The 26339-nt window shown below is 44.3% G+C and overlaps 1 protein-coding gene across 1 annotated transcript; it reads right to left on the bottom strand.

The window, feature by feature from the left end:
• Positions 1-2456: 2456 nt before the first annotated feature.
• On the bottom strand, positions 2457-26146 carry LOC139561912 (glycogen phosphorylase, muscle form-like). The gene is made up of 20 exons (XM_071379331.1): positions 25771-26146; positions 11230-11331; positions 10771-10849; positions 10548-10651; positions 10201-10332; positions 10001-10112; positions 9703-9785; positions 9445-9588; positions 9130-9222; positions 8633-8779; positions 6249-6412; positions 6024-6138; positions 5825-5926; positions 5570-5717; positions 5428-5486; positions 5039-5180; positions 4609-4816; positions 4170-4304; positions 3991-4057; positions 2457-3780 (listed from the first exon to the last, which is right to left on the bottom strand). The coding sequence occupies exons 1-20, from the start codon at positions 26011-26013 to the stop codon at positions 3628-3630; spliced, it is 2532 nt and encodes an 843-aa protein (XP_071235432.1). The 5' UTR covers positions 26014-26146; the 3' UTR covers positions 2457-3627.
• Positions 26147-26339: the final 193 nt, after the last annotated feature.

The following is a 26339-nucleotide window of genomic DNA, read 5'->3' as shown; positions in this document are numbered from 1 at the left end:
CCGCGGCTATGGAACCCTGACCTGTTCACCGGACGTGCTACCTGTCCCAGACCTGCTGTTTTCAACTCTCTAGAGACAGCAGGAGCGGTAGAGATACTCTTAATGATCGGCTATGAAAAGCCAACTGACATTTACTCCTGAGGTGCTGACTTGTTGCACCCTCAACAACTACTGTGATTATTATTATTTGACCATGCTGGTCATCTATGAACATTTGAACATCTTGGCCATGTTCTGTTATAATCTCCACCCGGCACAGCCAGAAGAGGACTGGCCACCCCTCATAGCCTGGTTCCTCTCTAGGTTTCTTCCTAGGTTTTGGCCTTTCTAGGGAGTTTTTCCTAGCCACCGTGCTTCTACACCTGCATTGCTTGTTGTTTGGGGTTTTAGGCTGGGTTTCTGTACAGCACTTTGAGATATCAGCTGATGTAAGAAGGGCTATATAAATAAATTTGATCAGAAGTTTGTTTGTATCTACCACCCACAAAGTAACGGGATTACTGAGAGGGCTAATCAAACCATAAAAGGGGGGCTTGCCAAAGCATGCCACTCCACAGGGAAGTCATGGGTAGAGTGTCTTCCCTTAGTCCTGATGAAAATGCACAATAGTATAAACCGGGGAACAGGGCTTAGCCCACATGAGCTCTTAATTGGCCGTCCAATGAACGTTCCATTACACAGACCAATGACTCCAAAACTGACTGACCTGACTGCACTGAATGATGATTTGAGTAAATATATGAAGGAACTAACCCATGCTGTTAGGTCTTTGTATTCCCATTACAGGAAGGCCCAGACAGTTCCAGAACAGGGCGACCCAGACAGCCTACCTGTTGATGTTGGAAAATGAATCAAGCTGAAGGTCCAAAAAAGGAAATGGAACCACCCCAGATGGATACCAGGTCATCGCGACAACACCTACAGCAGTGAAGGTCCAGGAGCGTCAGGTGAGGCACCACCTATCACACTGCCAAAAGATGTCCCAACCATCATAACAGATAAGAGTGCACACCCAGACCCAGATGTTGTTACACATGACCACATTGTTAAAAACAAAACTTGGGGTAAACTTTTATGGTACATGTTTGTGGTTCTTCTTATTCTGCACCAGCAGTCTCTGCTCGGAGGAATAGAGATCCAGGGGAACCAATTGAAAACCAGTAATCAATGTGTAAACATGGTCCAAAATCTGAGTAGAGGAGCCACGCGCTGTTGCGCCTTCTTCACCACGCTGTCTGTGTGGGTCGACCATTTCAGTTTGTCCGTGGTGTGTACGCCGAGAACTTAAAAACGTTCCACCTTCTCCACTACTGTCCAGTCGATATGGATAGGGGGGTGCTCCCTCTGCTGTTTCCTGAAGTCCACGATCATCTCCTTTCTTTTGTTGTTGAGTGCGAGGTTATTTTCCTGACACCACACTCCCGGGGGCCCTCACCTCCTCCCTGTAGGCCGTCTCGTCGTCTGAGAATACGACTGGTTTTCTGAGAACACAAGGCTGCCACAGACCTGATGAAAACAGCCACAGAAGATGCTTAGACTCGTTCACCTTGTTATGACCCTATACCTGTGATGAAAGGTCAAGTTTCGGTCAAACCCACTTCTGAGCTTTTAATTGCTGACAAGATGGTTGCTGCTGTCAGGGGGAGGTTAGATTTATTAAAATGTTGTTGCCAGGTAAAGTCACGCAAGGGGGATTGTAAGCCATTGTAAGTTCAGAGTCACTCGCCTCAACAGTGCATGTGTGCTGGAGGCGAGCGAAAGCTTGGGAGATAGAGGGGAGTGTGGTGGGGGTACCTATACCAGACAGGGGGAGACAGGCCAGGGCAGACGGTGAATAAATTGCCAGATGGAATCCAAGCAGCAGTGCAGCAGGCAATGGGAGTAGGTGTCACACCCACTTGGGAGAAGCTTTTTTCGGGACGCAGATTCCTTGTAGAAAATCCCAGCTAACTAGCTAACATAGCTAGCAAGTCTCTGTCTGTCTTTTCCATGTGGAAAAGGAGGTCATTAGCTAGCTAAATATTTAATGTATCGTCCAGACATCCAAACAAAGTTGTCCCGTGTGGCTCTTGTATTTTGGGTGGCGGTGCATGCTTCTTAGGTGGCGGTGTATGCACCTTAAAAGTTGGACACGATCCACCAACTCAATCTCAAAGAAGAGCCACAGCCAACCAAACCGTACATTCAGCATTCCCTGCAGGAGGCCAGACATGATTCAAACGCAGCAACAGGTTCCAGTTATACAGCTAGTTAGCTTGTTTGTGAGTTTGTTGTGTGTACTTCACTTTGGCTTTGTTTGCAATTTTATAGTCCTGCTGTAACTCCGCCATATGATCTTTACCTAATTTTCGCGGTGTAATTTGCTCCGTTTTTATTCATAGACACAAAAATGTATAGACAAAAAGTGATGAGAGAATGTAGCTATTTTGGAATGTAACAAAATATCACAACAATTATTGTAACTTTGTCTCCTTTATTGACGATTGTTTCACATTAACAAGAGAATGCAGGGTTTTGAAGCTTTCAGTGCTTTTCAGACTCTCCCTAAAGGAAGATAAACATTAATAAACTAATGGAAAGTGCAATTTACATCAACCCTACACACTCAATTACTAGTATAATCTTAACTTTAAGTCCAAGACTTCCAAACACTGAAAAATACTATTGTACCAGAAATTGTTATTCATTTTAACATAAAAAACGAGCTGCTTACGTGAGCAGTCAAGGTGTTCACGGGCTCACTTTAGGCCGTACAACTACACACACAGCTTAGTTAAGGCAGCTTTATAGTCAATCATAGAGGTATTAGGCAGAGAAGGTGGAGGAGAGAAGGCTTAGTTTGTTGCACTAAATGAAGGATCATCATTTTCGACACTGGAACAACGTTTTGAGGATATACTGATGGGATCATGCTAAACAAAACACAGCTTATAGCAGAAAGTATTTGTGTAATAAGCATTGTGTGGGGGCTAGCCAAAACATGAGCACGTCAACCTAGTCCATTGAACCTGATTCGTTATTTGGTGCAGATATGAATAAAGAGGTGGTCATTGGCAGGCCAACGCTGTAGTGTAGAATCACAGTGTCTATGTGAGAAGACCATGCATATTTTCAATACTGTATTATGATAAGCCACTCTAATGTTAACCCTTGTCTCATCCTTGGAAGACATGGTTTTGGTACCATTACACAGTGTTGAGGTTTCCAGCTACTTGTTGACCCCAATGACTGTTAAAGGGTGTATTCTCTGGCCAAATTGTCTTAAACGATGGTGAACAGTGTTACTGATGTTGCACAGCCATGCATTGAGAAAGTGAATGCTGATTTTGATTCAGCCCATTGAAAATGAATACTGAACGTTGTGGTTAAAAGTGGTATCAGGTTATTGGCCATCACATAGCTGGACAGGGGGTTGCTATAGTCAATGATTAACTAATACTGACCACAATTAAATAACACAATGAAACAGTACTAATTATAGGGGAGATTTCAGGTTTCTAACCCATTTCTCAAGTTAACATTTCATTTTTTGTGGAATAGCCAGAGGTAAAGGCAGAAGTTGGGGGCTGTGGGAAAAACAGAGGTTGGGAATGTGGACAAGCCTGAGGCTGGTTTTCGGGCTGGGGCTTATTGGCGAGGATCGTCTGGGGCAGGGATCCTTTCCAGGCTGGGCTCCATGCCCCAGATCTCCCGGGCGTACTGGGAGATGGTGCGGTCGCTAGAGAATTTACCACAACCGGCGATGTTGTGGATCACCATCTTGGTCCATTCTTTGGGGTTCTGTTGGGATGGATTGGAAGAGATGGGAATTAAAACCATTGCAGAAGGAAGGAATACTGTTATGTTATGTATGTGGAAAAACTCTTAGAATTGACAGGCGAATAGTCCAGTCACCTTTTATTTACAGTGCATTTAAACAGGTCTTAACACACTTTACAAAAAAAGAAAGAAATTAAGAAAAAATAAAATGATAGTCTATGAAAAACTGACCTTGTAGAGAGCACTGACTTTGTCCTGACATTTGATGTAGGCTTCGTAGTCAGCGAACACCTTGAATCTGCAACACAAACATCATGCTCGGTTAGACATTGTGTGGCTGCGTGTGTATCAGTTGAGTACAGTGTGTCAGCATTTGGGTATTCTTTCGGTGACTCAGCTTTTTACCCCACCTGTCATGATGCAGTAGCATGTTGACAATGTCCTTGAAGAGGTCATGCTGGTCGGGGCTGAAGTATCCACCAGCGATCTGGTCCATGGCCTGCTTCAGCTCAGGGATGCGATTGTAGTACTCCATGGCATCATATCTGGAAGATAGATAAATTAATAAAGAAGAGGATACATTTATAAAGAAGATAAAACATATTTTTCCATTATGTCATTTTTCCATCTATCATAATTTCCAAGTCATCCCCCCCAAAAAATCTGCTTCAGTTCCATCCTTCACCATTCCAAACGTCTTGGCTTCTCCACCAAACTTTACCAAGTAAGCATCCTTCAATGTCATCCAAAAGTTCTCTCCATAGCCATCATCCAATGCCAATCTTTTTGACTTCTCCACCATCCCTAACCAGAACCTCTTTGACCCACTCACACCCCCCACTGTCTTACCCGCTCTTGTCCATGGCGTCCACGTCATCCACCCTCATACCAAAGATGAAGAGGTTCTCCTCCCCGGCCTCCTCAGCCATCTCTACGTTGGCTCCGTCCATTGTGCCGATGGTGAGCGCTCCGTTCAGCATGAACTTCATGTTGCCAGTTCCAGACGCCTCTGTGCCAGCTGTGGAGATCTGCTCAGATAGATCGGACGCAGGGATGACTGGGAGAGAGAGAAAGAGAGATGGGGAGGGAGAGAGAGAGACAGGGATAAACAGAAATAGAGAGATGAGACCAGGCAGAGAAAGATGTGTCTTAGAACCTTTAACAAAATTTGGCGGCGCTAGCTAGCGCGAAGTCTGAAACGAAGAAGGAAGACGTGGAGGGTTACTTAGCTCCTATGGGCGCATAAAGAAAGAAACCAACAAGTATGTGACTTTTTTACTTTTCTCGGCCAGAGTGACCTTGTAGTTCTCCAGGAAGATGACTTTGAGACGGTCGCCCACCACCTCGTCCTGGTTGACAATATCTCCAATGGCCGTGATCAGCCTGATGATCAGCTTAGCAGTGTGGTAACCAGGGGCAGCCTGGGAAAAATTTAGAAAAACATATGGAAGCACATGGATGCCAAAATCTCATACAGGGTAGCTCAAAAGATTAGCCTGGTCCCAGATCTGTTTGTGTTGTCTTAAACTATAGTCGCTGTCTCCATAGGAGTTGGCAAGACAGCTCAAACAGATGTAGGACCAGGCTAACAAAATATATCTATGACTAAGACTTTTACAATACACTGTGTATCCTTTGTAATGTAATCACACTTTAATTGCTACTCACCTTTCCTCCAATCATGATAGTCCTGGGGGTCCAATCCTTGTTGGGCTCCTTCTTGATGCCTGATTGAAAAAGAAGACAGACGAACTTGGTTTACTGAATAATGTCTCTCAGTAGAGCTGTGAAAGAATGGAGTACAACTCACGGTTGTAGAGAGTGATGATGTGCAGGCAGTTGAGCAGCTGCCTCTTGTACTCGTGGATCCTCTTGACTTGAACGTCGAACATGGAGTTGGGGTTGATCTTCACCTTGTAGTGCTCCTCGAGATAGGCAGAAAACTTCAGCTTGTTCTCCTACAGATAGAAACAGGTGTCAGGAGGAGTGAGAGTCATCGTCTCCGACTGAGATGTTGACTGAAATGACAACGGCAACATATGAAAAGAGACTGTTGCGTTCTGACCTGTTTGACCTTGGCGACGTCCCGAATCAAAGAGTCGTCGTCCACAAACTCCAGCAAATTCTTCAGTTGGTCCAGATCGCGGATGTAATCCTCACCGATCCTCTGCACATTCAAAAATACCCATGTTTAGAAGAATTCTCTCAAACACTACTGTCAAAGCCACTCTTACTTCGCTTTGGCTGTATACTCCGCCACATACCTCTGCAATGACTTCAGCCAGTCCAGGATTGCACATGACCAGCCAGCGTCGGGGTGTGATGCCATTGGTCTTGTTCTGGAACTTGTGGGGGTCCACCTCGTAGAAGTCCTTGAACCTGTGGACACAATGAACGAATGATCAAATGCCCCTCTACATCTCATTGACCAATGGGATAGCAAAGTACAGTATAGCTAACGTCAAAATAAAACAACGTTTTTTTTGTACAGAGTGGCCTTGATGATGTCCGAGTGGATGCGGGCCACTCCGTTGACGGCGTGGGAGCCCACGATGCACAGGTGGGCCATGTTGATCTTCTTCTGGTCGCCCTCCTCCACCAGGGACATGCGGCGCAGACGGTCATCGTCCCCAGGGTAAAGGTTAGCAATGCGCTGAGGGAGGAGGGACAAAGGATTTTATAGTATTTGTACGGCCCTTTAGCGAGAGATGCTAGCACATAAAATGTTGAGGCATGTTTTGGACTGTATCTAACTTTTAATCCCTCTAAAAGGCTCTGCAGACGGTACGTCGGATTGAGTCTTTCATCACGTCACACTGTGTGGTGTTCCCAAATTAGATCTTGATGTCAACCTGGACAGATTGTACAATCTACTCCAGTTCTGTAGTCACATTCTGCGATTGGCTTGCGAGGCTACATCAGCTGACATAGGCTACGTCAACTGCAATGGTTTATTTGATCTGCACATGTGCCAGCACCAGCGGCACAAGCCTCACTCTATGATTATGTGCGAGTGAAGTGAGTTCGGAACAACAAAATATGCATTTTAGAAATAGTTTTCACATACACATATACACTATATATACATAAGTATGTAGACGCCCCTTCAAATTAGTGGATTTGGCTATTTCAGCCACACCCGTTGCTGACAGGTGTATAAAATACAGCACAAAGACATGCAATCTCCATAGACAAACATTGGCAGTAGAATGGCCCTTACCGAAGAGCTTAGTGACTTTCAACGTGGCACCGTCATAGCATGCCACCTTTCCAACAAGTCAGTTTGTCAAATTTCTACCCTGCTAGAGCTGCCCCGGTCAACTGTAAGTGCTTTTATTGTAAAGTGGAAATGTCTAGCTCACAGAACGGGACCGCCGAGTGCTGAAGCACGTAGAACGTAAAAAACGTTTGATCTCCGTTGTAACACTCACTACTGAGTTCCAAACTGCCTCTGGAAGCAACGTCAACACAAGAACAGTTCGGTCGGGAGCTTCATGAAATGGGTTTCCATGGCCGAGCAGCCACACACAAGCCTAAGATCACCATGCGCAATGTCAGGCGTCGGCTGGAGTGGTGTAAAGCTCGCCGCCATTGAACTCTGGAGCCGTGTAAACGCATTCTCTGGAGTGATGAATCACGCTTACCCACCTGGCAGTCCGATGGAGAAATCTGGGTTTGGCGGATGCCAGGATAACGCTACCTGTCCGAATGCATAGTGCCAACAGAAAAGTTTGGTGGAGGAGGAATAATGGTCTGGGGCTGTTTTTCATGGTACGGGCTAGGCCCCTTAGATCCAGTGAAGGGAAATCTTAACGCTACAGCATACAATGACATTCTAGACGATTCTGTGCTTCTACATTTGTGGTAACAGTTTGGGGAAGGCCCTTTCCTGTTTCAGCATGACAATGCCCCCGTGCACAACGTGAGGTCCCTACAGAAATGGTTTGTCGAGATCGGTGTGGAAGAATTTGACAGGCCTGCACAGAGCCCCTGACCTCAACCTCATAGAACACCTTTCTGAGGATTCAGAACTCTGACTGTGAGCCAGGCCTCATCGCCCAACATCAGTTCCCAACCTCACTATTCTCTTGTGGCTGAATGGAAGCAAGTGCCCGCAGCAATGTTCCAACATGTAGTGGAAAGCCTTCCCAGAAGAGTGGAGGCTGTTATAGCAGCACAGGGGGGGACCAACTCCATATTAATGCCCATGACTTTCGAATGAGATGTTCGACGAGCAGGTGCCTGCATTCTTTTGGTGTCCGAACTCAGAATTAAATAGGCTTCCCCAAAAGAACATGAACATTTATTTTGATTGCTGATTTTGTACACTTATCAAAATCCCACCAGGTAGCCCGATTTCAGATGTATCACATAAACTAGATTATAAGGGACATCACTCTTCTTTCAAAGCCTGAAAATGTTTAAAACAAACTGTTATATTAATCTGACTATTCACAATAATCGTCAGGTGCCTTGTGGCTGAGGTCAGTCACCAGGATCGGCTCGTAACATCAGCCACACTATACGATAAAGGCTCAACATTTCAGACACTGACAGAACTTTGTTGGAGCCTACGACCACACGTAATGGTACTTAATTGGCAAACCTAGACCCTGTCACACTGAATGAGCCAAGATGTCCGACAATCGTTTACGACCTAAGAATTTGCCCATGATGTGGACATTTTGTCTGAGACTGCAAAATCATGGCATAAGACGGCTAAAATCGTACAGTCTGGTGGTTTTAAGATCCATGCCTTTATTATTTGACCCACACTGTAATATGGAGTGATCATTTGGATGTCTCTCTCACTCTCTCTCTCTTTCTTTCTCCCACTCCACCCCCCTCCCTCCCGCCCTCTTCCTCTCTCTACCTCCAGGTGGCGTCGGTTAATCTCGAAGATGATCTCCAGGTGTCTGGGCAGAAGGTTTTGGAACAGGTCGATGGGCCAGCGCTCCAGGGCCTCAGGCAAGACTGTATGGTTGGTGTAGGCACATGTACGCGTAACGATGTCCCAGGCCTGAGAGAGGGGGAAAACACAAAGATGCATGTAGAAGGAAATTGTCTTAGTGAATGTTTGGTCAATCAATTTAGGGGCATCGGAGAGGAAGAGGCTAAGCGAAAGGTTTCACTCTTGCCAAAATCTGTCCAAAATAAGCCCAATGTGTTTCTATTGGCTTATTTTAGACCTAAGCTTGTGACCTGCCTTCCCGCCTTTGGGACAACGACTCCCACTGTCAGGGCAGAGACATGAGCATCTCGTCATTATATAAAGATCTCTGGGAGCATTCCCCTTTTTGTGGTGAGTACTCTTTACACTTCTATTTTTTGTGCAACACTTTTGCTTAAGCAGGGGGACCAGCACTATACCTTCTCCCATGTCTGGTGCTCCGTGTCCAACAGGATCCTCATCAGCTCAGGGATGGCCATGGCAGGGTGGGTGTCGTTCAGCTGGATGGCCACCTACAATATAGGCAAGAGAGAGGACATCAGCACAATAGATACAATGCAGTTAGGGAAGGAAACTTTTGCATATAGTCTCACACTCCGCCATTGTGTCTTTGGCATAGTACCGTAAAGTGGTCAATGAACGAAGACATTTAGAGAGTGTATGGTGCTTTGATACATATCGTCCGGTTACAACATAGTCTAGGACGCTAAGGATATCTATTGTATCTAGCTTACCTTGTCAGGTAGGGTGGACAGGTCCACACGCACAACCTCGGTGGAGCCAAACTTGGAGGACTTGAAGCGACGGACGATGTCCTGCAGAGTGGCCGCCACCACAAAGTACTCCTGCTTCAGACGCAGCTCCTTGCCCTCGAAGAACTGGGGTCAAACACAGATCCACAGTCCATCACACTTGTTTATTATCAATTCCTCATAACAGTGCATTGCTGGCTGGTTAAATAAAAGGTTACATAAACACTGGGTTCTACTCACGTTGTCATTAGGGTAGAGGACACGGGAGATGTTCTCAGCCAAGTTCCTGTCCAGCACAGCCTGAATGTAGCCACCAACATTGACTGTAGAATGGAAGAAAAACTTCTGGCCACATCATCCATTTAAAATGCCTTGCACTATACTGTTTTTCCCAGCTCCAATCCTGACAATCTGACTGGTGAATTAGATGACTGACAATATAATTACAAAGGTTGTAAAGATGTTAAGTAATGCATAATTGAATCAGCAGGTTCAAGCAGTAAACCAGACAAGCCCAAACAGTCCAGAAGTAACTCACAGTCTTTCAGGTTGAAATCACATGGGGCCTTGGCAGACCACAGTCTCATGGTGTTCACAACGTTGTTCCTGTAGCCAGGGACCGGGGTGTCATAAGGAAGGGCCAACACTACCTGTCAACATAGCAGGGTCATGTAATGTTTAGTTACGTCGGCAATGGTGACTCTTTCTATGTGGCATCCTTTCTATGTGACCTCTCACCTGTGTGTCAACCCATTTCACCCCTTCGGGGGTGTGCTCCACTCGGCCATAGAAGTGGACGGGTCGCATGTACTCAGGGCGGGCCTTCTCCCAGGGGTTGCCGTAGCGCAGCCAATCATCAGCCTCCTCCACCTGTGAAGAGATGTCAGTCACTACAATGAACTATGAGTTGATTATACAGCATCATGACTCTACTGTGAGTAGATGACAAAAATGTGAAAATGTGAGAAATGATTCATCAAATAAGTGGACCATCTAAAGCACATGACTCCAACAAGCACTGGAAAGTACCATATACACTCACAGACATGTACATAAATATGGTCAACTTTGCCAGTCAGTCATACCTGCCAGCCATTGACTATTTTCTGGTTGAAGATGCCGAACTCATAGCGGATGCCGTAGCCGTAAGCTGCCAGCCCCAGAGACGCCATGGAATCTAGGAAGCAGGCTGAGAGCACAGGTGGGGAGGGAGAGATGAGGTGAGGGTTGTCCTGACCACTGACTGAGCATCACTGTCATTGGCTACACTATTTCTGCAGGGAAGAACCAGTGAGAGGAGAAACTCACCGGCGAGCCGTCCAAGACCACCATTTCCCAGGCCGGCATCCTCCTCAATGTCCTGCAGCTCCTCCATGTCCAGACCCAACTGTTAAAAGACGAAGATACATTGTTCAGATTTATAGTACTTTATTAGCCATTATACATTTTAGGATGGAGGGAGGATGAGAGCTACAATAGTATAATAAGTCGAGCTTTAGCATCTGAATACAAGGGGATGGGGGCAGCGTTCAATCTCAGAGTAGGGCCATGGACCTGAAATTATTATATAAAATCAGAAAGTATTCTTGAATCTTACATGAAGTGTGAAAAAAAGCACTCATTGCCAGTGTCATTAATGTTCAATGTGCCAGTTTCATACCCTCCACAGTGTATGTCACAGACAAGGTACTAGGTTGAGGTAACTATGATGGGACACTGTTATGGTCCAGAAGGGTCCTATGGCCCTAAGGCCTATCCGTCAGTCACCTGATAGGTGGCCTCGTCACAGGCATTCTCCAGTGCCAGGTTCACCATGGTATTCTGCAGGGTGCGCCCCATGTAGAACTCCAGGGACAGGTAGTACACACGCTGGAGAGGAACAACAGAGGAAGGTACATCAAGGAAAGCTAATGCAATACAGTACAGTGCAGAATATCCTCTACATTCAACACACCTTCAGCCATCCAACAGTAGTGTGCCCCCATGTGGTTGCCCTGAGAAATGCAACATCTCTGCCTCTCCAATTCTACTAGAGAGGCGGCAGCTGTAGCCAAGAGGGGAGAGCCGGTGTTGCCAAAAACAGCAGTGCTATACTTGGGCGACCCGTCAAGCAACAGCTCTTTCTGAGAGAGCATTGGAATGAGTTCAACTAACTCACAAGCCTCTATTAATACCACTAGTGTACACCAACAACTGTTTCAAAAGATAAAAGTTCTTTATAACACACTTGGATTCATCCCAAGGTCTCACAATAACCTACGTAAAGAGTGTTGCAAACAGTGTCAGTTTTTTTAAACTTATGTCCGTATAGGATTTCTCTGCAGCTGGTCTCCACCTACTACAACGTCACCGAGGACATACAGGTTCTTACATCATATTCTCATTCAGATTCCAATTAATGTATGGGGTATGTAACTCACACTGAAGCTATGCAATGAAATCAAATACATTTTTGTCACATGCACCAAATATAACAGGTGTAGACTTTACCGTGAATTGCTTACGTATGAGCCCATTCCCAACAATGTAGAGTTAAAAAGTAAGAAAAGATGAGCAAATAAGAAGAAAAAGGAAATAGTAACACAATAAAAAAAACAATAACGAGGCTATATACAAGGAGTTTCTATTGTTTTATTTATTTAACTTTTTTTTAACCAGGAAAAGCCCATTGAGACCCGGGGTCTCTTTTTCAAGGGAGACCTGGCCAAGAAGGCAGCAACAATCAACAACTGCTGGTGGTGAAGGAGACCAGACTACAGAGGTAAAGAGGAAGTTTACCCAAAAGGCCTTTGTAGATGAACACACACAAATGTAGCTTTCTGTGCATATGAAGTGAGGTCCAACCTACCATTTGGTACAAGGTGCAATGGTGGGTGAGTGACTTGGCATTTGTAATAAAGCGCAAGGACGCGTGATAAACAGAGTCCAGTCTCTGTAAGGAGTACCAGAACAGAGTCAATGTGCAGGGGTACGAGGTAGTTGAGGTAATTTGTACATGTAGGTAAGGGTAAAAGTGACTAGGCAATCAGGATAGATAATAAACAGAGTAGCAGCAGACTATGTGAAGAGTGTGAAATTGTGTCTGTGTGTGAGTGTTTGTGTTTTGTTTGTGTGAGCGTATATAGTGTGTGAGTGTAGTATGTGTGAGTGTGTTGGTAGAGTCCAGTGAGTGTGCATAGAGCAAGTTCAAGAATGTCAGTGCAAAAAAAGGGGGACAATGCAAATAGCTGTGTAGCCATTTGGTTAACTGTTCAGCCGTCTTATGGCTTGGGGGTAGAATCTGTTCAGGAGCTTTTTGGTCCCAGATTTGGTGCCCTCGTACCGCTTGCCGTGCGGTAGCAGAGGGAACAGTCTATGACTTGAGTGGCTGGAGTCTTTGACAATTTTTAGGGCCTTCCTCTGACTCCACCTGCTTTAGAGGTCCTGGATGGCAAGGAGCTCGGCCTCAGTGATGTACCGAGCCGTACGCACTACCCTCTGTTGCTCCTTGCGGTGTCAAGCAGTTGCTATACCAAGCGGTGATGCAGCCAGTCAAGATGCTCTCAATGGGCATGGTTACATGCACATAATAATACAGTTATTGTGGATAGTCAGGTTAATATAAGAGTTAGTTTAAAACGTTTACATGCTTTGCAAGAACGATGTCCCTAACAATCCTGTTTACATGGACACATCTGATGGGACTTGTGTTAAATGCAGAAAATCGGGCACTCAAAATAAACGTTCTACCACAGTGACCATGTTATTTTTGCGAAGACTATTTGGTTCTGAGTTGGGACATATGAAGTGTGTATGTGAAAACGATTTATAAGATGCATACTTACAGTTTTTCCTAACTCACTTCACTCGCACATAAGACGGAAGCTTGCGCTACCCGGGACTGGCCTGGCACATGCGCAGATCAAATACACCACTGGAACGTCGATTAAGCCGTTTACATCTTCTAATAATTTGAAAGATTGCTCGCCGTATGCTTACTTCGATTATGACCTAATGCAGATTAAGATAAGCAGAGTAAGATGTTGACATGACTAATGTCGTACTCGGCATTCTTCTATAATCAGTTTAATATTGAATTATTAGTGTGCATGTAAACATACTCAATGGTGCAGCTGTAGACCTTTTTGAGGATCTGAGGGTCCATGACAAATCTTTTCAACCTCCTGAGAGGGAAGAGGTGTTGTCGTTCCCTCTTCACGACTGTGTTGGTGTGTTTGGACCATGATAGGTCCTTAGTAAATGTGCAAACCGAGGAACTTGAAGCGCTTGACCTTCTCCACTACAGCCCCGTCGATGTGAATGTGGGTTTGATCGGCCCTCCTTTTCTCCTTTTCCTGTAGTCCACGAGTAGCTCCTTTGTCTTGCTGACGTTGAGGGAGATCTTATTGTCCTGGCACCACACTGCCAGGTCTCTGACCTCCCTGTAGGCTGTCTCGTCGTCGTCAGTGATCAGTCCTACCACTGTCGTGTCTTAATGATGGTGTTGGAGTCGTGCACAAACACGCAGTCGTGGGTGAACAGGGAGTACAGGAGCGGACTAAGCATGCACCCCTGAGGGGCCCCGTGTTGAGGGTCAGTGTGGTGGATGTGTTGTTGTCTACCCTCACCACCCGGGAGCGGCCCATCAGGAAGTCCAGGATCCAGTGTCAGAGGGAGAGTGATGAGTGATGAGCCTGGAGGGCACTATGGAGTTGAATGCTGAGCTTGACGTCAATGAACAGCATTCTAACATAGGTGTTCCTTTTGTCCAGGTGAGAAAGGGCAGTGTGGAGTGCAATAGAGATTGCGTCATCTATGGATCTGATGGGGCGGCATGCGAATTGAAGTGGGTCCAGTGTATGGGATGATGGTGTTGATGTGAGCCATGACCAGCATTTCAAAGCATTATATTTTTAGAGATGTGAGTGCTAAAGGGCGATAGTCATTTAGGCATGTTACCTTGACATTCTTGGGCACAGGGACTATGGTGGTCTTCTTGGAACATGTAGCTATTACAGACTGGGTCAGGGAGAGGTTGAAAATGTCAATGAAGACACTAGCCAGCTGGTCAGCACATGCTCTGAGTAGCCGTCCTGGTAATCCGTCTGGCCCTGCGGCCTTGTGAATGTTAACTTGTTTAAAGCTCTTACTCACATAAACTACGGAGAGCGTGATCACACAGTTCTGTGGAACAGCTCGAAATGAGCATAAAAGGCATTGACACTTTGTCTGTTTGATGGTTTGTTGGAGGGCATATCGTGATTTCTTATAAGCGTCCAGATTAGTCTCCCGGTTTTTGAAATCGTCAGCTCTAGCCTTTAGCTCAGTGCGGTTGTTGCCTGTAATCCATGGCTTCTGGTTGGGATATGAACGTACGGTCACTGTGGGGACGACGTCTTCGAGGCACTTATTAATGGAGCCCGGAACATATTCCAGTCTGTGCTAGCAAAACAGTTCTGTAGGTTAGGCTCTGCTTCATCGGACCACTACCGTATTGAGAGCGTCACTGGTACTTCCTGTTTGAGATATGGTCACATTTGCTAAATGGAGGGCAAGGGAGAGCTTTGTACGCATCTCTGTGTGTGGAGTAAAGGTGAACTAGAGTTTTTTTGCCTCTAGTTGCAAATGCCTCTTCACTTCATTATTTCTAAGGTCAATACTTTTTTTTTAAGTACCTTTATTTAACTAGGCAAGTCAGTTAAGAACAAATTCTTATTTTCAATTACGGCATAGGAACAGTGGGTTAACTGCCTTGTTCAGGGGCAGAACGACAGATGTATACCATGTCAGCTCGGGGATTCAATCTTGCAACCTTTCGGTTGCTAGTCCAACGCTCTAACCACTAGGCTACCCTGCTACCCTGCTATAATGCCCTCGAAGCCGGTGTTTGGAGGATATATTGGCATGGGTGTTGTTAGGCCCGAGAAGAAGTTGAGGGCCGGCAAACCGTGCCAATATATCCTCCAAACACCGGCTTTGAGGGCATTATCGCTTTTATACAATGGGTTACTATCATTTTTAAATAATGATTTACATATTTTTATAAAAAAAACTTTATTTTGATGAATTTATTCATACTATTTCATCCTTCCTTCATCCTTCCACAAATCTAAGGTTGCTACCCAAGCCAGCTGGTCGTTCTTTCTATCGGTTCGGTTGCCAGAGATGCAACCCAGTCGTTCAGTCTTTTTGTTCTGTATCTATGGACGCGACCCAGTCGTTCATTTCAAATGTTCCATTGCCATACTGGCTGGCATCATTCTTATCCCTTGCGGCTAACTTACAGTCACGTCAAAGCAGCCAGAATAACAGCTAAGTAGCTGCATTTGCATTTGTTTAAGCTGTTTTCTAGTGACATTTATTTGGATAAATCCATAACAATGAGCTAATGAGGTACGATTTTGCCTGACATAGAAAGTGCGCTCACTCGTCAGGACACTGTTGTTCAGAAGAACAATTCTGTAGTGCCTTGCGGTCGGAGGCCGAGCAATTGCCGTACCAGGCAGCGATGCAACCAGTCAGGATGCTCTCGATGTTGCAGCTGTAGAACCTTTTGAGGATCTCAGGGCCCATGCCAAATCTTTTTAGTTTCCTGAGGGGGAATAGGCTTTGTCGTGCCCTGTATATATCTATAAAAATTATGCCAGCTGAGTCATGATTTTGACTGGCTGAGAAACGCTGGCTGCCTGTCTGTCTCGTCCCGACTCCCGACACATTCTTTACTATGGGACAGCTGAAAATCGAATTTGAATACTGAAACAATGTTGCAAATGTCAGAGAGACAGACAGCAAGCTTTATACAAATCTCTGCTGTTGAAAATGAAATATTATTCTAAAATAAATGTGAGATAATGTCTAGATGCTTTTGAGACAGTGGATTGCACAGTCAGATGGAACAGAGTAAATAAGCATTTTAACGTCATAGATTTAGCCTGTGATAACTTGTGGAATAGACACCGGCTGTAATGTGGTTTTAACCAATCAGCATTCAGGATTAGACTCACCCGTTGTATAAAGTGCTAAAACATAATTGATCAGGATGGTGTGTTTGATATCCTAAATGAAAATCTAGGAGGGAACGACACCCGAGACTTCGATTGACCTGTGACATTTCAAATGGGGTTTTCCGACAATAGGAGGGCATGCAAATGAGGACATGGAAAACAGAGCTCCCTACTGTCCCATTGAGTGTGACCATGATAAAGTGACAAAGGCATCTAGTCCCTTGTTAAAAATAGTCGCATTAGTGGTCCCTTCTAAAAGGTTAGAGCGACTAGGGAGGGAGATGCCAATCATTGGTGGAGATGGGGTTACATAAACACTCTAAATAACAGGATGGCTACTATTACTAATAGCGGTGTCACTACTATTACTACAGCTATTAATGCATTAGTAAACATGAAGACTTTGGGAAGAATGGATTGATTATGAGAAATTATTATAAGAAATGGAACGAATACCAAAAATGTAATTGAACTCGATGACCAGGGGTTATGAACTAAGGATTAGTGTAAACAAATTGTTATTTATATTTCTTACGGGGCATGGAGGTATTGGTCAAATATGTTCTCGGGGTCTTCATTTGATCACCCTGTTGCAGGAGACCTGCTTATGTCGATTATGACTTTACGCCGGTTAATATAAACAGAACGGTGTTTATATGACTAGTAATGCCAGTCAGGCCTACTGCATGGCCCTGCACAGACCTTTTCAGGGTGCAGGTGCTCAAAATGTAAAAAGAGCGCAACCCCCCCCTTTTTTTTTGACTGATTGTTTTTTCATCTTCAATGCTCTTCGATTTTTAAATAATAACTTTAATAATGTAATATTCATAATCTCTCAACTCATGATAAATGTCAGGCTGGCTTGTTTGGATATTTTAGTATATTGTGGTCTGTGTTGCTGCTGGCCTGACACACATGTCCAACTCCCGACTGGAGGGATGGAGTTGAGTCGGAGGGGTCATTGACGCAGCCGATCCTCTCTCTTTCTGCCTCTCTCTGCTGCGTGTATCAGCCAACCAGACCCGAATATTGATGATGTAAATCAAGTGTATTCAAGTGTTAATCAAATGTTTTGCTGCTGTTGCAGTACTGTTGATATTTAAACTAGGTAGCTAGCTACACCCTCGACCGGTGACCACATCTCAAACTTGGATACCGGACAGCTGCAAAGCGTGCGCAGCCAGGTAGTTCAAGATTGACGTCTATCCATGTCCTAAGGACGTCGGGAAATGCCTTCAAAACCGGCCACTGGGGCAATAGTGAGCGCTATTACCATCAAGTAGGCTTGGGTTTTGTTAGGGTGTTGTGGACGGGGGTGGTCCCATGACTCTGGATCAGAAGGTTGTGTGTTCGATCCCCATCGTGCAAGCCGGTTTTTGGTTTTAACCCTATCCCAAAACGTAACCCTTACCTTAACCATTTGGAATGAGTGCCTAAACTTACGAGCAGCAGGAGCAACAAAAACGCTTTGAAATTTGACGTTTGGAGCAACTGCAAATACAAAAAGTTTGGAAGACGTGGATGAACATCTAACTCTGCCATGAGACTGAGAGCTTGTTTTGTGCGTGCGAGCTCTGTACGGGCCAGACCAACAGGCGCAACAAACGGACTGGGTGGGGGTAGAGGGTGGCGAACTTGACGATGTCATGACGACTTGCGGGCAGTGGGTTCAGAACAATGCCAAAAACTGTATTCAAAAATAGAATTATACCACCACCCAAAAGGGCACTTGGCGAGTGGGACGGCAAAGGACCAAGTGGGAGGCACAGGTAGACCCCTATCTGTGCACGTGCCTGGCCTACTGCCATAAGCAGTTTAAACTCATTGATTAGTTCTCTTGATGCTACATGTAGTTGTTCATTGACATGGAATTTTTTGCAACTTTTGTGCACTTGTTTTTTATGCGAATTAAGGCCTGCTTTTGAGTTAATACTGCTTGCGTGTTTGCCTACTAACTTTATCTACCATATTGTTTAGGCGATGGTGCCGGAGGGGAAGGCTGCCATCTTACTGGCTCTTAGCCAACCATGCTATCCTGTTTGTTTTTTCGCGTTGTTCGTAACTTGTTTTGTCCATCATGTTGCTGCTAACGTCTCTTATGACTGAAAAAGAGCTTCTGGACATCAGCACTGCGATTGCTCACCTCAAACTGTATGAAGAGTTCTTCTTCAATGAGTCGGACGGGAGAGATATAACACAAACTCCCCAGATCGCTGTTATTCGCTGAAGAAGGAAACTGAGATTTCGCGGAAAGAGATCAGGGTGCCTTGTGAGGATCAGGCGACGAGTGGCTAATCTGCCTTTGCTTTCCGTCCTGCTAGCTAATGTTCAATTGCTGGGGGAAAGAAATGGGAAGAACTGAAAGCATGTTTATCCAACCAACGGGACATGGCTGAACGCCGACATTAAGAACATACAACTGGCGGGTTATACACTCTATCGGCAGGACAGAACAGCAGCCTCTGGTAAGACACAGGGTGGGGGCCTATGCATTTATGTAAACAACAGCTGGTGCACAATATCTAAGGACGTCTCAAGGTTTTGCTCGCCTGAGGTAGAGTAGCTCATGATAAGCTGTAGACCACACTATCTGTATTTTTCGTAGCTGTCAACATACCACCACAGACCGAGGGTGGCACTAAAACCGCACTCAATGAGCTGTATACCGACAAAAGCAAACAGGAAAATGCTCATCCAGAGGTGGCGCTCCTAGTGGCCGGGGACTTTAATGCTGGGAAACTTAAATCAGTTTTACTTAATTTCTATCAGCATGTTAAATGTGCAACCAGAGGGGGGGGGGGAATCTAGACCACCTTTACTCCACACACAGAGACGTGTACAAAGCTGCCTCTGTCTGAGTCTGTAATACCAACATGTTTCAAGCAGACCACCATAGTCCCTGTGCCCCAAAACACTAAGGTAACCTGCCTAAATGACTACCAACCCATGGCACTCACGTCTGTAGCCATGAAAGGCTTTGAAAGACTGGTCATGGCTCACATCAACACCATTATCCCAGAAACCCTAGACCCACTCCATTTTGCATAACCCAACAGATCCACAGATGATGCAATCTCTATTGCACACCACACTGCCCTTTCACACCTGGACAAAAGTAATGCCTATGTGAGAATGCTATTCATTGACAACAGCTCAGCGTTCAACACCATAGCTCCCTCAAATCTCATCACTAAGCTAAGGACCCTGGGACTAAACACCTCCCTCTGCAACTGGATCCTGAACTTCCTGACGGACCGCCCCCCAGGTGGTAAGGGTAGGTAACAACATATCCGCCACGCTGATCCTCAACACGGTGGCCCCTCAGGGGTGCTTGCTCAGTCCCCTCCTGTACTCCCTGTTCACTCATGACTGCACGGCCAGGCATGACTCCAACACCATCATTGTTTGCTGATGACACAACAGTGGTTGGCCTGATCACCGACAACGATGAGACAGCCTATAAGGACGAGGTCAGAGACCTGACTGTGTGGTGCAAGGACAACAACTTCTCCCTCAACGTGATCAAGACAAAGGAGATGATTGTGGACTACAGGAAAAGAAGGACCGAGCACGCCCCCATTCTCATCGACGGGCTGTAGTGGAGCAGGTTGAGAGCTTCAAGTTCCTTGGCGTCCACATCACCAACAAACGAACATGGTCCACGCACACCAAGACAGTCGTGAAGAGAGCACGACAAAACCTATTCTCCCTCAGGAGACTGAAAAGATTTGGCATGGGTCCTCAGATCCTCAAAAGGTTATAAAGCTACACCATCGAGAGCATCCTGACGGGTTGCATCACTGCCTGGTATGGCAACTGCTCAGCCTCCGACCGCATGTACATACCGCATGTACATATTACCTCAATTACCTCAACACCGGTGCCCCCGCACATTGACTCTGTACTGGTACCCCCTGTATATAGCCCCGCTATTGTTATTTATGGCTGCTCTTTAATTATTTGTTATTCGTATCTCTTACTTTTTTTTGTTGCTTTTTTCTTAAAACTGCATTGTTTGTTAAGGGCTTGTAAGTAAGCATTTCACTGTAAGGTCTACACCTGTTGTATTCGGCGCATGTGACAAATAAAATTTGATTTAATGCCAACCCCACATACAGTATAATGCCACACTAATAGCCACTGCCAATTTAGCCTGCTCTAACTTTGGCCTATCACGCCAAGTAATTGCATCCCACTTTTAAAATTCATATTGTTATCTTGTTGCTATATTTGCATAGCTTCTTTCATGTAAGCGCATTTAGCATATTGCTATTGATTAACAATTTCTGTGTGGACTTTGATGTGTGCTTGGGGTTATGGTCTCGCTGGAAGATCCACATGCGGTCAACTTTCAGCCTCCTGGCAGAGGCAACAACGTCGATGCTGTTGACCTTAACAAGGCCCCCAGGACCAGTGGAAGCAGAAAAGCCCCATAACATCAAAGATCCACCACCATATTTTACAGTAGGTATGCATGAGCAAAATCAAAACCCATAACTACCTACAAATATGGTGACGGACCTTTGATGTTATGGGGCTATTTTGCTTCCACTGGTCCTAGGAGCGTCTGCTAAATGACAAATGTTATGCACTAGCAATGTTTAGAAATCTTCAGAGGAAGTGAACCTGCCTCCTGTTTAGACAGCTGGTTGTTGTGTTTCAGATCTTGGAGGCGGGGTGAGGTGGTGGACTGTGTGACAGTGGAGCCCTACATGCTGGGGGACTTTGTGAATCTCACAAACAACACTAAAGTGGACTAAACTAAAGTTTGCAAGAGGTTCAAGGCCTCAGAATACGGCATAGACTTCGGATATCAGGAGGATGAAACTTGGCCGCAAGTGGATCTTCCAGCGAGACAATAACCCCAAGCACACATCAAATTCCACAAAGAAATTGTTAAGTCTCCGGACTTGAAACCCATTGAAAACCTGTGGTTCGAATGGAAGAGAGCTGTACATAAGCGCAGACAAACTATATCAAGGATCTGGGAGATTCTGTATGGAGGAATGGTCTAAGATCCCTCTCAATGTGTCCAATGTGTTCTCCAACTCATAAGATATTTTAGAAAAAGGCTCAGCGCCATTATCCTCGCATGGTGAGGTATTGAAAGGTATTGAAAAGAGGGGTGTCAATCATTTTGACCCCTACATTTGAGAAAAAAAAGTATTACTTGTTAAACAAAATCGCTTTCTCTGAGCAATTGTATTAGTTTAAAATAATATAATTTCCCAATTTTTTGGAACATACAATATAGCTCATCTTTATATTTGTATTTTTTATTTTATTTAACTAGGCAAGTCAGTTAAGAACAAATTCTTATTTACAATGACGGCTTACACCGGCCAAACCCGGACGACGCTGGGCCAATTGGGACCTATGGGACTCCCAATCACAGCCGGTTGTGATACAGCCTTTATCAAGGTTGTCAATCATTTTGTACACACAGTGCTTTCAGAAAGTATTCTTACCCCTTGACTTTTTCCACATTTTGTTGTGTTACAGCCTGATTTTAAAATTGATTAAAATGAGATTTTGTGTCACTGGCCTACACACAATACCCCATAATGTCATTATGTTTTTAGAAATGTTTACAAATTAATAAAAAATGAATATCTGAAATGTCTTGAGTCAATAAGTATTCAACCCCTTTGTTATGGCAAGCCTAAATAAGTTCAGGAGTACAGATTTGCTTAACAAGTCACATAATACAGTGTATTCGAAAAGTGTTCAGACACCTTGACCTTTTCACATTTTGTTACATTACAGCCTTATTCTAAAATGGATGAAATTGTTTTTTTCCTCATCAATCTACGCACAATACCCCATAATGACAAAGCAAAACCAGCATTTTAGAAATGTTTGCAAAAGAAACAAGCCATGAGGTCAAAGAATTTGTCCATAGAGCTCCGAGACATGACTGTATCGAGACATGACTGTGTCGAGGCACAGATCTGGGGAAGGGTACCAACTTTTTTTGCAGCATTGAAGGTCCCCAAGAACACATTGGCCTTCATCATTCTTAAATGGAATAAGTTTGGAACCACCATGACTGTTCCTAGAGCTAGCTTCTCAGCCAAACTGAGCAATCGGGGAAGAAGGGCCGTGGTCAGGTAGGTGACCAAGTACCCGATGGTCACTCTGACAGAGCTCCAGAGTGCCTCTGTGGTGATGGGAGGATCTTCCAGAAGGACAGCCATCTCTGCAGCACTCCACCAATCAGGCCTTTATGGCAGAATGGCCAGACAGAAGCCACTTGAAAAAAACAGATTCTCTGGTCTGATAAAACCAAGATTGAACTCTTTGGCCTGAATGCCAAGCGTCACATCTGGAGGAAACTTGGCACCATCCCTACGGTGAAGCATGGGGGTGGCAGCGTCATGCTGTGGGGATGTTTTTCAGCAGCAGGGACTGGGAGACTAGTCAGGATCGAGGGAAAGATGAACGGAGCAAAGTACAGAAATATCCTTGATGAAAACCTCCTCCGGAGCACTCAGGACCTCAGACTGGGGAGAAGGTTCACCTTCCAACAGGACAACGAGCCTAAGCACACAGCCAAGACAACGCAGGAGCGGCTTCGGGATAAGTCTCTGAATGTCCTTGAGTGGCCCAGCCAGAGCCCGGACTTGAACCCGATTGAACATCTCTGAAGAGACCTGAAAATAGCTGTGCAGCGACACTCCCCATACCACCTGGCAGAGCTTGAGAGGATCTGCAGAGAAGAATGGGAGAAACTCCCCAAATACAAGTGTGCCAAGCTTGTAGCGTCATACCCAAGAAGACTTGAGGCTGTAATCACTGCCAAAGGTGCTTCAACAAAGTACTGAGTAAAGGGTCTGAATACTTATGTAAATGTGATATTTAAGTTTTTTTTTACTTAAATTAAAAAACAATTTAATACATTTTAGAATAAGGCTGTAACGTAACAAAATGTGGAAAAAGTCAAGGGGTCTGAATACTTTCCAAATGCACTGTATTTCTATAGAAGAAGCCCATTTATATTCTCAGCTTCTTCACTAACTCATCAATATGCTTTAAAAAAGACAGCTTTTCATCTATCCAGATGCCCAGATTTTTGTAAGCAGGGACACGATCAATATAGACACCATCCAAAGTACATATGCTTAAATCATTAGAGTTGTTTTTATGCGCTCTAGAGAACAACATATACTTTGTTTACCTGCATTCAATACTAATTTCAGGTCAATCAAGTTTTTCTGTAATACAATGAAGACAGACTGTAGTTCAGATAGAGCCTGGTCAACTGTGGGGGCAATAGCATACCCAACAGTATTATCTGCAAGTGCAGGTTACATCTTTTTTTTTACAGACAAGTCAATTTTGTTAATGTAAACATTAAAAAGTACAGGACCCAGAATCGAACCCTGCGGGACACCTTTCGTAGTGTCGAGGAAACCTGATGTAACACCATCAGTAGATACACATTGAGTTCTATTTATCAAGTCACTTTTAAACAAGTTATATGCAGCCTGGTCTAGGCCAATTGAGGAATGCCTTTGAATTAGCAGTGAGTGATCAACAGTATCGAAAGCCTTTGACAGGTCAATGAAGATGACAGCACAATGTTGCCTTTTATCCATACAGTTAATCATTTATAACTAGGGATGCAGCATAGATAGTGCTATGACCTGGTCTAAAACCTGTCTGATGTACAGTACATTTAGAATACATTTCAAAGATATGAAAGATCTTAGCTGAGAAATAATCAAGAATTCTAATATTTTACCTAGGCAAGAAATTGGGTGATAATTATTTAGGGTCACCACCTTTGTGAACGGGGAGTACATGGGCCGCCATCCAAACCTTGGGGAGATATATTTGGCAGGTAAAAAATATGGGTTAATGATTCAGCAATCAAGGGGGCAGAGATCTGCAGCAAAAATGGATCAAGCATATCAGCCCCAGTGGACATCAGTCTTAAGCAAGGCTTCTAGCACATTACGGGTAGTAAATTGTTGACATTTTTAAAAAAAGATTCACTAGAATTGGACAGAATCAATGTAACATTTATTTTTCCAATGTGTGTATGTAACTATTTTCTGGGTAGACATTAATCTGCAAATGTATGATGTTATTTTTGTGTTCAATAATCCAAGATGCTCAACAAATGAACTAATGAACCGAAAAACAAAGTATATTTGTTCATAACTCTTGCTCAATATTACATCCATAAAATGACTTTCTTTAAGAACATATCAAATAATATTCGATATTTTTAAAGGTTGAATTAAATAATTACTTTGTCACATTAAATAATATGCTCTGTAAGAATAAGAAAGTAATTAAATCTATTGCTACTCTTAAAGATGCACTATCCAGAAATCGCTCCGCCATTTCCTGGTTGATGAAATTATAATAGTTATCCTAATTTCAGTTTATGTGACAAAACAAGCAAGTATAGTGTAGAGAATCATTGTAACTAAACCGCTGTGAAATATATATTCCATTAACAAAAATATTGTAGCTCGTGTACAAAACCGAAAATTAAAAGACACAAAAACGTAAGAACAGGAAGCATAAAAATAGCGCACATAGAACAGATCTACCACTTCTTAGACTTGCTTTCAAAGAGAATGACAGACCTATAACTCACATTGTTATGTGAATTTGGTCGGGTCGTCCAAAAAGTTACATATTGCAGCTTTAAGCATTTTAGATGTATTTGAATGTAAAACCCTGTATGCGTTTTTGTTTTTGCGTGTTTGTGATGTTTTGTGTTACAAAAATCTATACATTCTTAAAAAATGTACAGATTTAAATTTAGATCCTTCAAAATGTATTGAATTTATATGATGACATTTTCTTTTAATAGAGTATGCGAACGTGAGTAGATTATGTTGAAAACGACAGGCGTCCATCTTGGATGCTGTCTCCGGTTTATTTATAAACTCAGTGATTAAGAATGAGATAATATACAGAAATGTACTGAATGTCTTCTCATCCAGAGATGCAACATATCATTATGTAGCCTAACTGGCAAGGAGCTTTGATGGAGCGCTTAATGTAGAATGTGGCATTCCTTTACCATTCTCCCTGCATAATCACATTGAGGATGAAATAGTCTACATTCCCCTCAATTGATATTATGAGCATAACACTTATGTAATTTTAGCGTCTGAAGCGCAGAGTCTAGATTTCAGCATAATTTCACGTAATGCGCAGTGATATTTCCCTGGGAAAGCCACCCCCTCCCCACTTTACCCGGAGTCTGACAGCGGCGCAGGCCTACGTGCCGAAGCCTGCAATATGTGCGGAAGATTGCGATGGGACGGGAACACTGTGTCACTGCGGCAACTCGACCGCTTACCTTGGGGTCTTTCTCGTAGTAGTGCTGCTGCGTCCTGATCCATCGGCCAACCAGATGGTCGCGTACGGTGTTGGCCAACGCGAAGTAGTAGTCTCTTTTGGTCGCCACATTTCGGTCCTTTACGAGCGTAAAGTGGAGATGGCGATTAAAATTAGTCTTGAGGTCTGAAACATTTTCCACTCCTGCAAGCCCTCGCACCGATATCTGCTTTCTCTTCTCCTGGTCTGTCAGTGGCTTAGGCATCTTGGTAAATGCGTATTTTCTATTGTACGACTGTAGGTCCGAATGGCAAATATCGACCTAGGGTGAGGAGAGATGGCAAGTAACGAACTGCGTTATGCCTATGCTTGTCACAGTGTTTGCCCTGCCTCCCTCTGACCAGTGGGGTTTCCACTTGATAGCACAGCCACAAAGTCTATATCGTAACGCTTCAAGAAAACACAAATGGGCTTTCTGGTCTTACGTTAAGGTTAGGCATAATGTTAGCACTGTGGTTAGGTTAAAAATCCGATTTTAAGAAGATAATTGTAGAAATGGGCGGGGTTTATGACTTTATGGCCGTGGTAATT

This window comes from Salvelinus alpinus, chromosome 31 (assembly GCF_045679555.1).
Source record: "Salvelinus alpinus chromosome 31, SLU_Salpinus.1, whole genome shotgun sequence".
NCBI lineage: Eukaryota > Metazoa > Chordata > Actinopteri > Salmoniformes > Salmonidae > Salvelinus > Salvelinus alpinus.
Note: the sequence above shows the minus strand (reverse complement) of the source record. Positions and strands in the feature narration are given on the sequence as shown.